General features: G+C 40.1%; 1 protein-coding gene across 1 annotated transcript in view; it reads left to right on the top strand.

Annotated features, from left to right (window-relative positions):
• gpr158a (G protein-coupled receptor 158a) overlaps window positions 1-14,104 on the top strand; it is a 576,558-nt gene that overhangs the window by 378,139 nt on the left and 184,315 nt on the right. The window contains exon 4 of the mRNA XM_059972060.1: window positions 3,685-3,893. Coding sequence (XP_059828043.1) covers window positions 3,685-3,893 — 209 coding nt within the window. The remainder of the gene's footprint in view (window positions 1-3,684; window positions 3,894-14,104) is intronic.

The following is a 14,104-nucleotide window of genomic DNA, read 5'->3' as shown; positions in this document are numbered from 1 at the left end:
TTTCTGCAAATGCTGGAAATCCAGAGCAACACATACAAATTGTTGAATGAACTCAGCAAGTCAGGCAGCTCTATGATAAGGAATAAACAACTGATGATTTGGGCCAAAATAATCAAAATATAAAGGCAGATGCAGCTAGATGTGTAAAAGGAAGAGTGAAGGTGGAAACAGATGGGAGGGTGATGGGAGGAGTCAAAAAGACTGCGGTGCTAAAATCACATATGAGGTGACAGTGATAATAGGACCATTGAGGAAGAGATGGATCCAGATGGGGGAGGCAATCCAATATGTGAAGTGTATTGGTGGATGGAACCAGAGGGAGAGGGGATAGGCAGTAAGTGATGAGGATGTGGGGCGCGGTGAAGTAAGAGAAAGGGGACAAAAGTGGGGGGGGGGAGGGAGAGGGACGTCTGATTTCCTACAGTTTTGACTATCCATAGAGTTAAAGCATTCTGAATTTTACTCTAAGGTTTCATAAGTACTGACATACAGGAGTTGCCAGTCACAATTGCATTGGTTTAGCTTGCTTCAACAACAGTCAGTTGAGACACTTTTAAAGTAATTCCCCAAAATTTACCCTTTATTGAGTGCAATTTTCTTGAACTGTCTACTTATAGTACCTATTACCATGTTGCATTAAAATGTACCTCACCACAACTATTGAATTGAGTTTAATCACATGGGCGTTTTTCAGAATTACGATATTTTAACATTAAAACTGGTATCTTACAACTGCCACTGTGTGTGTGTGTGTGAGAGAGAGAGACTGAGCCTCTTTAGCTGAAATTGGAAGAACTTACTCTTGATGAATGTGGTCAGGGGAGTCTCATTCCTACTGATTGTGGAGGGATAAAGTAGGGACTTCTGCCCCTTTAAGTTTCCTCAGTAATTTAGATATATCCCTACTGTAGAACTGCTGAGGTAAATCTGCTGGACACCCACCATGCATGAGACAGGAAACTTCATTCTGTAAAATGTATTGGAGGAATATGGACACAGCAAATTGATACATGGCCCCACCTGAAGAAAGTCTTAATATGAAAACTTACCTAACACCTTAAATCATTAGTACTCATTTCTTCAACCTACCTTTAACATTATTGATTTAATTTAAACACAGGAAAAATATATTGTTAACTTTAAAATAAGTTTTTCCATCTGAGAATGTATATGCTCTGAAATGCTTTTTCTTGTTGACTTTAAAATATTCCCCAATCTGGATGTAAAGTTTCAGGAAGATGCCAGAGATGGAAGTCTATGGAGCTCTCCCAGACCAGCATGTAAAGGTCTGCCATAAGGGTGAGGGAGGGGTGATCTTCTGTGTGAATGGCTTCCCTCCAAGCAACTGAGTCTCCTGATGGAATCTGTGCTGTGAGTAGCCTCTTACACAACAAGGTACAGGATGTTCAATGAAGCAGAAATGGCAGCAAGTTACACCAGTGCCAAAATACTGTGAGTTTCTAGGCATCCTGAGCATTGGAGTATTCATTTGGCAAGTGCTCAGTGCAGGAGAGGAGGACCACATGAGCCGAGAACTCAGCATACCTTACTCCTTGTTTTTGTGATGATTGCATAACCTTATGATGCCAGGAATCTACTTTTGATTAGAAGAATACAATGCCAACCGTGTAACGTTATTCATTTGTACCTGGCACTGCACTTGTGTATTATTACTAGTGCAATACTTGTGTAGATTGTGAACAGAAAAGTTATTGATGTAATTTAGTCATTAATCTTACACTAGTTGTGCTATTTATCAATTCTGGGTGAAAGGTAAAGCAAATTTATCCAGAATTTCTGTTCACAATCTACACTAATGTTGCACTTATTTTATGTTTAGTTTTGAGACTTTTTTCCCAATGAAATTCCACCCTGTTCTATAGGGCTGCTTTGACATTTAACCTGAATTTATAATTCAAATCACTTAGTGTTTCAGTGCTGAGAGTATCAGTTGGAGAATTTTGGAGACAGTCAATTCCTGGAAACTTAGAAACTGATCCAGGTTGTAAATGGCAAAGTAAGATCCCAGGGATAGCTTTATAACAGGGCTGACATTAACTTTCCTATAATCTCTTCCCTTCTTTGTCTATCCAAATGCAATTTCAATGCACAGTATAAAACTGGTATTTCATATGTTCATCACACTCTGAAGGGCATCTGATCTGTCAAAAAATAAATAGCAAGGTATCCCATGGTGACAATCTCTGATTGATTTCAAAAGCATTGTGTTGATTGGTGCAGCTGGATGGTAATTGTTTAGTGAAGCTCGCTGGAAACCAATGCATTACAAGCCTGAGAATGACAAAATCATCTACTTTTTAATCCTGTGCACATATACTAAATAATTTATTGAAGCTAATTACATTTTCTAGCGTTCCTTTGTTCTTTGATATTCGAAGGACCACTAACATGATGAAAATGAATAATATGCGCAGCTCTGTTTCTGGTTAGGAGAATTCTGTGTACAGCATAGATGAACTAACAAAGGTAGATGATGTTACATCATGGGAAGTTGATTGACATACAATGGCCATGTCTTTACAAAGTATCAGTGTGAGAATGAATGAAACAGTATTTAACGGTGGCTCTGAAGGTTTGGCATCTAATATCAAATTAAACATCGTGCATGCATTGCTATGCAAGTTCTTGAATTAAATTAGACCTTGTCCTAAGCTTTGCAACCACTGATCCTGGAACACTCTGGCAGCCTTTTACTCCTAATCATCGTCAACTATAAAACTATGACTCTACAAACCTATTTAACTTTCTCTGCTGGGAACATTTTAAAATCATTTAAATAGATTTTAAAAGGTTAAAGAAAAAAAGCCTCATTGAAACAATGAAAGTAAACTAATTAATTTAATCAAAACCCTTCAAATTACAAATAAAGAGTTAAACCAAATTAGTTCAAATACGTATCTTTGTCAAAGAGGATGCAGCCTTGGCGTGAAATAAACACCTGATGCAATGTACATCAAGTCCCTTTCCTCAATGTGTCGCTATTTTATTGCTGGGCGTAATGGTGAGTCTTCCAGTGGAGTGGGGATGTAGACATGTTAACATCTGGTTTCACCTCATCTTACAGTTCTGCGGTTCAATAGATATATGTGTACTGTATGTCTGGGACAAGATGAGAATCCCAGTGGCCTGAAAGGCTCTCCAAAGCTCTCACTCTGGTCAATTCTGCCCACTGAGTCTTCCATTTTATACTTGCTGGTTTCTGTAATCTATCAGCTGTGTAGTGGCCCTATTGTGAATCACAATGTTTTACATTGCCATGTCAGATTATTAAGAAAATAAATGAGCTGGCTTCAAACTAATTGTTTTTTATAACCGTTTCTTATTTTACAAACAATTGCTTCTGTATTACTTTCTCTTGGAGGGACTGCTTGAATCTTACAGCACATTCTGACCTAGGAATTCAATTCTGCTGTATCTGTCTGGCCATCTTGTAGGCAGCTCATAGCCCAGTATAAAGGGTATAGTATCCACAATATCATGTGGTTCAGCACCAAGCAAACATACAAGGGCTACTTTATCAAACTGTTTATTCAGGACTCTACTAGGAATATTCTGAATAAATTAAATTACATCAAATTAGATATGGTTCTGATTTATGCCTTGGAACTTTCTTAGAACATCAACTTTTCTTTAAGGCCTAAAAGTTTGCAATGTATTTTTCAGGCAAGTTTAAAGAGAACTCCGTTGGCCAGCATGGAAGTGTGTACGAGTGCCTTCCTTGTAGGAATGGGTGCAGCTCATGTCAGGATGACAGTCCCTGCCATGCAGAGGAAGACAAACACTTACGCATTGTCATCATCGCGTTCCAAGGTTTCTGCATGTTATTGGACTTCATTGCTATGCTGGTGGTCTACCACTTCCGCAGGTGCAAGGTAAATGCAAAGATTCCTTTATTATGTGTTTGTGCTTCAGCCTCATGCTCTGCTTTGAATTCTTGTGCTGGATTATTATGTAACAATGTTTGCTGAGGGAAGGATGTTTACACAGCTTTTGCTGCTCAACTTGTAGGAAGTAACAGGTATTATTTTTATCTGGGTGGAGGACAATAACATTTGTTATTGTCAGGAATATATTTAGAAACAACCTTTTATTGAGCAGAGGAACAGCTTCCTAGTGCAGTACTAGTGGATTGTTTTAATGAGCAGTAAACTAGAAAATTTCATTAGCGATTCTTTTTCAGCTGAGTCCACATGGCAGATTGATAGAATGGATGCCAGCCGCATGGGTTCCGTGAAGGGTGAATCAAGGGTCATAATTAGCAAATGTGTAAAAATAGATCTCTTGATCTCTCTGGAGCTTGTTATTTGCTCATATAAATGCATATAAAAAGAGGTAAACTAAGAAAAAATTCTACAGATTACAGAGTCCACTGATAATTTAGTTCTGCTCCTGGTCTTCCAGCTGTCAGCCATGCGTCACCAAGGTCACCGAAAAGTTGTGGGTAATACTGAATTTGAGTGTAAAGCCTTTCCTGACAAACAATTGTTAAATGTACAATTAATCAGGTATGAATAAAAGGGCAGGATGCAGAGGCAGTGGACCCTGAACTGACTGAGCACTTCCTCGAGTGCTTTAAGAACAGATGGAGGACCCACCTTCCACTGCCTTCAGCTGGAGAATCATATGATAATGCAAATCAGTGAGTCACCCTGAACTGTGGAGTTCTCTCGGAAAGAATGACTGAATGAAAAAGATATGCAAGAAAAGAGGAGGGAATTTCAGCTTCTGCTATAATATTGTGTTTGGTAGAAACTAGGCGGAGTGGGAGTTTCAACTACTACAGTTAATAAAGTTAGGTCTTATGACAAGTAATTGACCCTGGATCCACTTAAGTTAAATCATCATGATTTCACCATTGCTACTATGATCGTTGAGACTGGATCCATTTAAGGATTCTACTTCCAGTCACAAGCCCACTTGCAAAGTCAAAACATCTAATGCACCATGTTCTCTTACCCTCTGTCTCAGTATTTCTGCTGCTACATGCCTGAAAGTCAATGGACCCCTTGTTATCAGCTGTGGAGTAACTGCCATGGTAAATTGGGGAAGCTTCAGAACAGATTAGGAAGTATTAGCACCGTAGTGGATATGTCCACCCTCAAAATCAGAAACCTCGTGCCCTGGAATATGCCTCCCTCTGCCATTAGTAGAAACATAGAAAACCTACAGCACAATACATGCCCTTCGGCCGACATAGTTGTGCCGAATATATCCCTACCTTAGAAATTGCTAATACCATAGCCCTCTATTTTTCTAAGCTCCATGTACCTATCCAAAAGTCTCTTAAAAGACCCTATCGTATCTGCCTCCACCACCGTTGCTGGCAGCCCATTCCACGCACTCACTTCTCTCTGAGTAAAAAACTTACCCCTGACACATCCTCTGTACCTACTCCCAAACACCTTAAACCTGTGCCCTCTTGTGGCAACCATTTCAGCCCTGGGAAAAAGCCTCTAACTATCCACATGATCAATGCCTCTCATCATCTTATACACCTCTATCAGGTCACCACTCATCCTCTGTCGCTCCAAGGAGAAAAGGCTGTGTTCACTCAACCTGTTTTCATGAGGCATGCTCCCCAATCCAGGCAACATCCTTGTAAATCTCCTCTGCACCCTTTCTATGGTTTCCACATCCTTCCTGTAGTGAGGCAACCAGAACTGAGCACAGTATTATCAAGCCAGAAGTCAGTGTGAGGTCTGAAAAGGCATGTGCAGATATACCTAAAAAGAATGCAGAGCTGATCTTTTGAAGTTGTAACATAGGACCTGCTGAATTAATCCATCATTTTGTGCGTGTTGCTTTGGATTTCCAGCAACTGCAGAAATTTTCATGTATAGGACTACAAGTATTATGTTGATCACACCTTATACAAACAAGTGAAAATCTGCAGATGTTGGAAATCCAAGCAACACATGCAAAATGCCTGGGGAACTCAGCAGGCCAGGCAGCATCTATGGAAAAGAGGACAGTCGACGTCTTGGACCAAGACCCTTACTTGGCCCGAAACCTCAACTGTACTCTTTTCCATAGGTGCTGCCTGTGCTGCTGAGTTTCTCCAGCATTTTGTGTGTACACCTGATACGCTGCTGGTTACCTTGACAACAACCCAAAGTGTCTGGCATTTCTTGCTAAGATCACAAGCATGGTGTGCTGAACAGTTGATCTGTTTACCACTTCTTGCCTTTGAGATGGGAATATAATGCTTGATTAAATGTGCAGTTTGGTTTTACTTTTTTTTTAACAGTCATATTTTAAACACTGCATAAACACTGCATAGTTTATTTCTTTGTGCATTCCTTTCCTTGTCAAGAATCATCATGATGTGATTTTCTTCTTAATTCTATTAAACTTTGTGGGTTGAAGAATCTTCTTTGGCAATATTCGATATACAGCTACATTTAAATAAGTGTAATCCCCAGGTGTGGCCAGCAGTGTTAGTCTGGGGGAAGACAGCCTCCGCCAAACTTGTGAAATCTTGTTTGTGTGGATGCTATGTGATGTGTTCCCCTGTTACAACTCAGTACCACAAAATATCAGACAGTACACCACATGCAATTAAACGATTGAGCTTTATAATTCTTAATTTGACTATAGTGTTAGTGAAGAAAACATAAAGAAAAAGAGTCCCATTTTACTGAGACAGTCTGTTGTCCATATTGGAGCTCACAGTTTTCCTTCCATTGGTTTCCCATCGATTTTCTCAGAGCGTCATCAACTCCTGGACCTGCACTCCAGGTCCACTCCATCCTGTGGTCTACCAGCTCACTCCTCTCGCGTCATCTCTCCTTATCTCTCGCCAGCAAAAAGACCACAAATACCTTCTCTCAGACACACAAGAAAGGAACAACACTACCCTCATCGAATGGTGTACATTGCAAAGCCCCCATTATCTCTAGTCATAACCCAAACACTTTTGCTACAGAGAAACCATTACATTAGCAGTGAAACCTTACAGAGCATTATATAAGCATTACAACCATCTCTGCTCTTCCTATTCTGGTTTCTTGATTATTCCTGATTTCAATCATTCTGCCTAGCCTTGGAAATTCCTCTCTAGACAGTGAGTCATAAGAGTTCATGTATCTATTTAAACTTACTGGCCATTTTATTAGGTGCAGGAGGGAACCCAGGGTGGTTGCTGTAGCCCATCCACGTCAGGTTTTGGCATGTTGTGTGTTCAGAGAAGCTCTTCTGTACATCACTGTTGAAATTTGTGTTACTGTTGCCTTCCTGTCAACTTGAACCAGTCTGGACATTCTCCTCTGACTACTCTCATTAAGAAGACATTTTTGCTCACAGAATTGCCACTCACTGGATGTCTTGTTGTTTTTCACACCATTCCGTCTAAACTCTGGAGACTGTTGTGTTGAAAATCCCAAGTGATCAGCAGGTTCTGAGAAACTCAAATCAGCCCATCTGGCACCAACAACTATTCCACAAACAGTCACTTAGATCACATTTCTTCCCTACTCTGATGTTTGGTCTGAACAACAATGGAAGCTCTTGATTACATTTTAATGATGTGAGTTACTGCCACATGATTGGCTGTTTAGATTAATAAGCAGGTGTGCAAAAGTCATATATATATATATTTATTCTTAGTGCCTAAGAATTTTGCACAGAACTATAGAAACTTTATGTATTGTACTGTACAGCTGCTACAAAAAAAATTTCATGACATATGTGAGTTATGATAAACTTTATTCTGAGTCTCCATTTTGGACTGAGAGTGAAAGGGGGCAGGGAGAAGGAAATTATGGTTGCGAAGAGAGGAAGGGAGGGGGGAGGGAGAGGAAAGCACCAGAGAGACATTCTGTAATGATCAATAAACCAGTTGTTTAGAATCAAATGACCTTGTCTTGTGTCACAGGGTATGTATGTGTGTATGTCTGCATGCCACCAACCCCACTGCTCCAGCATTCCTTCTCTGCCACCTGTCCCACACCCCTCCCATGGTGCTGCACCCTCATCATACCCAACATCATTTACTCCCGCCAGATTTACAAACTCTGCCTGTGCTGCACATTGACAAATACCGTACTATGCAAAAGTCATAGGCACATATAAGACCATGAGACCATAAGATATAGGAGCATAATAAGGCCATTTGGCCCATCAAGTCTGCTCCGCCATTTAATCATTGCTGAGCTAATTTTCCTCTCAGCCTCAATCTCCTGCTTTCTCGCTGTATCCCTTCATGTAATGACCAATTAAGAATCTATCAGCCTCTGCCTTAAAGATACATAATATCTTGGCCTCCACAGCTATTGCAAAGAATTCCACAGATTCACCACTCTCTGGCTGAAGAATTGCGTCCTCATCCCCATTCTAAAAGAACGCCCCTCTATTTTCAGGCTGTGCTCTCTGGTCTTAGTCTGTCCCATCACAGGAAACATCCTCTCCACATCCACTCTGTCAAAGCCTTTCACCATTTGATAGGTTTCAATGAGGTCAACCCTCATTCTTCTGAATTCCAGTAAACACGGGCTCAGAGGCATGAAATGCTCTTCATATGACAAACCATTCAGTCCTGAAATAATTTTTGTGAAAGTCCTTTGAACCCTCTACAGTTTCAGCACATCCTTTCTAAATTAAGGGCCCTAAAACTACTCACAATACTTCAAGTGAAGCTTCACCAGTACCTTATAAAGTCTCAACATTGCATCCTTGCTTTTATATTTTAGCCCTCTTGAAATGAATGCTAACATTGCATTTGCCTTCTTCACCACAGACTCAACCTGCAAATTAACCTTTAGAAAGTCCTGCACAAGTACTCCCAAGTTTCTTTGTGCCTCAGTTTTTTTTGTATTTTCTCTCCATTTTGAAAAGAGTTGACCCTTTCATTTCTTCCAGCAATGTGCATGACCATACACTTTCCAACACTGTATTCCATCTGTCATTTCTTTTCCCATCTCTGAATCTGCCTTTCTTCTGTAGCCTCCCTACTTCCTCAAAATTACCTAATCAATCCATAATTTTCAATGCCTTAGCAACTTAAGTGATCATGTTTCTTAGAAGTTGTAAGAATACCTGCCTCCAGCAGTGAAATCCAGAAGTCAACTACACTCTGCGTGAGATGCTCTTTCTCAGATCCTCTCTTGACATTTTACTTCTTACCCTGTGCTCTATAGTTTTAGATGCCTCTGCCATGAGCAAAAGTTTTCTATTATCTACATTGTCTATACTCCCGTAATTTTGTATAATTTTCTGAGGATCTTCCTCAGCATCCCCTGCTCCAAGAAAAACAAACCCGGTTAATCTGGGTTCTCCTCTTATCTGAAATGCTTCATCCCAAATAATATTCCTGGTGAAACTCCTTCGCATTTTTTCCAATGCAACTACATCCTTTCTTTAAAACTGCAACCAGAAATGCACACCATACTTCAGCTATGGCCTAACAAATTATTCATTATGCTGTGCAAAAACCTACCCTATCTTATACTCCATGCCCTAGCTAAAGAACGTGAGTATCTCGTATGCCCTTTCACTACCTAATCCAAATGCACTCCCACCTTCAATGATCCTTGCACATTTGAGGTCTCTCTATTTCTCAGTCCTCCCTAGGATCTTCTATTCACTGTCTCTGTCCTATCTTCATTAATCCTCTCACTGTGTATTGCCTCACACTAATCAGGATTAAATTCCATCAGCTCAGTTTGCCAACTGATCAATTTCTTCCTGTAACAAATGACTGTTCACATTATTAGCAATCTGCAAAGTTATTAATCATACCTTTTCCATTCATACTAAAATTGTTAATATACTGTATATAACAAAACGTGAGGGTTTCAGCAAATATCATCACTCTCTATCTTCTCTTACCAAGCGAATTTTGGAACTATTTTGCCAATTTGAGCTCTCACCGTTTTGAGCAGTTTCTTTTGTGTGACTTGGTCAAAGAACTTAATGAAATCTATGTATACAGCATCACCTATCCATCTTCGCTCTTCAATATATTTTAACATCTTTTCAAACAATTCAATCAAAATCCAAACACATTTGTCAGATAGGATCTTCCCCTAACGAGGCCATGAGGACATCTTTAATTAGATGAAATTAAAGGGTTGGTTATCTCTAAGTGGAGAGAAAATACAAATTAATTCATCAATACTTCCTGTGCTTTGAAGTGTGGATAGAGTTATATGTCAGATTTTTTTTACAATAACTTCCCAACCATTGATGTTAGATTCACAGGCTTAAATTACCTGACTCAACCCTTATACCTTCTAGACTGAACAAGTCACATTTATTTTTTTTCTAATTTTTCTGCCATGTCACCTGTGACCAGTAAAGTTTCAATAATTTTTTTTAGGCCTTAGTAATCTCCTCCCTTTCATCCCACAGCAAACAGGGCTATACCTCATTAGGTCACGGGATTTATTCACCTTTATATCTAGTATGATAATCAAAGACTCCTCCAATTTAGTGATAACCTGTTTACTAAGTTTACCATACCCTGAATTCTCCAACAATCTCTCCAGTGAGATGTTCAGACCTTGCTGTAATTTCTGCAATCATGCACAGATTGCCATTTTTGTCCTCAGTGAGTTTTAATCTTTCCCTCGTTCTTGACTCATTCAGTCAAGAAAGGCAGTAGGGTTGAGCCAGGTAATTTTAAGTCTGTGAGGCTAACATCAATGGTTGGGAAGTTATTATAAAAAAAAATATGATGTACAGCTCTATCCACACTTAGAAGCAGAGATATCTTATACTAATAAAATGATTTGAGATTTTCTTTAAATTTTCTCCACCAGTAAAATTTTGTGCTCCTTCTTTGCCATCCTGGTTGCTTATGTACCTATTTTATTTTCTGTAGTCATGAAACCCATGTTATCAGTTGTCTATACCTACTGGGCGAGTGATTGAATGGTCAATAGGAGGTAGTAACCTTAGTATTTTGCCTGCTGCATGCTTCCTTTTATCTTCCTTTATCTAATCCTTAATGTCCTTTGGGCTTATTGGCCATAACTTTCACTCTGATAACTTTAATTAGTTCAGTCTTGAAGGAGATTCCATTAATGAATTAAGACCTACCTTGAAGCAACTGCTTTCGGTCTACTGTTACCAAGTCCATAAGACCATAAGACATAGGAACAGAATTAGGCCATTCAGCCCATTGAGTCTGCACTTCCACTCCATCATGGCTGATCTCAGATCCTACTCAACCCCATACACCTGTCTTCTCACCAGATCCTTTGAAGCACTGACCATTCAGGAAACATCAACTTCTGCTTTAAGTATACCCATGGAGTTGGCCTCCACCGCAGTCTCTGGCAGAACATTCCACAGATTTACTACTGTCTGGCTAAAAACATTCCTCCTTACTTTGTTTCTGAACAGTCACCCCTCAATTTTGAGGCTATGCTCTCTAGTTCTGGACACCCCCACCGTAGGAAACATCCTCTCCAAATCCACCCTGTCTAGTCCTTTTAATACTTGGTAGGTTGCAATAAGATCCCCACACATTCTTCTAAGTTCCAGTGAGTCCTGTAATAAGATTTTGAAATTCAGGGTCTTAATTTCTGGACCTTCCTTATCCCTTTGCATAACCACTTTAAAGACTATAGTCACTATCTCCTATTAACAATTAAATCACTTGCCCAGTTACATGCCCTAATGCAAGGTCTAGTACCGCCCTTTCTCCAGTCGAACCATCTTCACACTAGTTCAAAAAGCTCTCCTGGGTGCACTTTAAAAAATGTCAACCCCACTGTATCTTACGCACACGTTACCTCATGTCCTCTTTTTATTCTTCTTTGTATTGCTCCTGGAAAACTGTCCCTTTCTTCTCATACAGCCATGTCAAGTTTTATTTGATAGCATTTCTGTGAAGTGTCTTCAGGCACTTTATTATGTTAAAAGTTCAATATAATTACCACTCATTGACCTTGTATTATGGTATGAGGTTAGTTGATTTATTTGCAGTCAGAACATATTATTGGCCCCGAGGATGGAGTAACTAATATAATAATTAATAAATCTGGCAAGCTGGAAATGCTTTTAAAATGCAAGCTAGTTAGCTGGCTAGTGCTTCAAGGGAGTTAGGACTGCGCCCAATCAGTGAATAGGAGCATAAGAAGAAACGGCTACTTCACACAGGTATAGTTAGGGTAAAGGTAATCAAAATTACCAGGAGTATAGATCGGGTAAATGCAAGCACGTCCGCAACTGAAGATTTAAAAGGCAGCCTTTCACGGCAGTTTTCAGAGCTGGAACTGTGCCCAATCAGTGAACAGGTGCATGAAAAGAAGTGGCCATTTCACACGGGTATGCGATTGAAGATTTAAAAAGCAGCGCTTCACAGCAGTTCAAGCTGTGCCCAATCAGTGAACGGGATTCATTAGAAAGAGCGAATTAAAAAAAAGACAAGGGTAAGTGGAGTGCACTTTGGGTGAGTGTTAGAGTTACTTTGGCTCACCACGTTTAGGTGAGATCAGGCATTCCTTGTTTGTTAGGCCACATTAATACAGTAAGAATGATTTCAGGGGCTGTGTTGTGTTCTTTGTGTGAAATGTGGGAGTTCTGAGAGAGCTCCAGCGTTCGAGATAACCACATCTTCACCGTGTAATAAGATGCAGCTCCTCAGAGGAAGTGTTAAAAAACTGGAGCTGCAGCTCGATGGATATTCAGCTCATAGAGGAGACTGAAGGTAGTCATCCCTAGGATAATGAAGGGAAGACTTTGGATGTTGGCTTCATGGAATTTAACAAGGCATTTGACAGGGTCCTGGAAGGGAGGTTGGTCAAAAAAGTTCGACATTCAAGATGAGGTAGTAAATTGGATAAGACACTGGCTTTATGTGAGAAGACAGAGAGTGGTCTTGGCCTGGAACATTGACTGCTCCTTTCAGCAGCCTGAAAATAAGCTGAGTTCATCCAGCTTATTTGTAAGTGGTAGCAGATGGTTACCTGTCTGACTTGACTACTGGAGTGCTGCAGGGATCGGCGCTGGGTTTGTTGTTTGTCATCTGTATCAATGATCTGGATGATAATGTGGTCAACTGGATCAGCAAATTTGCCGATGAAAGGGGAGGTAGTGGACAGCGAGGAAAACTACCGGACAGGGATCTGGAGCAGCTGGAAAAAGGCAGCTTTTGTCTGAACTTAATGTAGACAAGTGTGAGGTGTTCCACATCGGTAGTACCAACCAGAGTGGGTCCTACAGAGTGAACGGTAGGGCATTGAGGAGTGCTGTAGAACAGAGGAATCTGGGAATACTGGTCCATAATTAATTAAAAGTGGTGTCACAAGTAGATAGGGTTGTAAAAAAACTTATGGTACATTGGCCTTCATAAATCAAAGTACTGAGTACATAAAATTAGATGTTATATTGAAATTGTATAAGGCATTGGTGAAGCCTAATTTTTAGTATTGTGTGCACTTTTGGTCATCTCCCTATAGGAAAGATGTAAATAAGGTTGAAAGAGTACTGCAAAAATTTACAAGGATGTTGCTGGGACTGGAGGACCTGAGTTATATAGAAAGATTAGGAGTTTATTCCTTGGAAAGTAGAAGATTGAGGGGAGATTTAATAGAGGTATACAAAATAAAGAGAGGTATAGATCAGTTAAATGTAAGCAGGCATTTTGCACTGAAGTTGTGTGGGACTACAAGTAGAGGTTAAGGGTGAAAGGTGAAAAGTTCAAGGGGAACATGAGAGGGAACTTTGTCACTCAGAGAGTTTGGAACGAGTTGCCAGCACAAGTGGTGCATGCAATCTCAATTTCAATGTTTAAGGGAAGTTTGATTAGGTGAATGGACGGTAGGGGTATAGAGGGCTATGTTCTCACTGCAGGTTGAAAGGAGTACATAGTTTACATGGTTTGGCATGGACTAAATGGGCCAAAGGGCCTGTTTCTGTGCTGTACTTGTCTATGACTCTAGGTTGCAGGAGACAGGTAACTGGGTGACTGTCAGGAGAAGAAAGTGAAATGGCCAACCGTTACAGGGTACTCCTGTGGCCATTCCCCTCAATAATATATATATCTTTTAGGATGCTGTCAAGGGGGACAAACTATCAAGGGAGAGCTGTAGCAACTAGGTCTTTGGCACTGAGTCTGGCTCTTCACCTTAGAAGAGAA

Source organism: Hypanus sabinus, chromosome 6 (assembly GCF_030144855.1).
Source record: "Hypanus sabinus isolate sHypSab1 chromosome 6, sHypSab1.hap1, whole genome shotgun sequence".
Classification (NCBI taxonomy): domain Eukaryota; kingdom Metazoa; phylum Chordata; class Chondrichthyes; order Myliobatiformes; family Dasyatidae; genus Hypanus; species Hypanus sabinus.
Note: the sequence above shows the minus strand (reverse complement) of the source record. Positions and strands in the feature narration are given on the sequence as shown.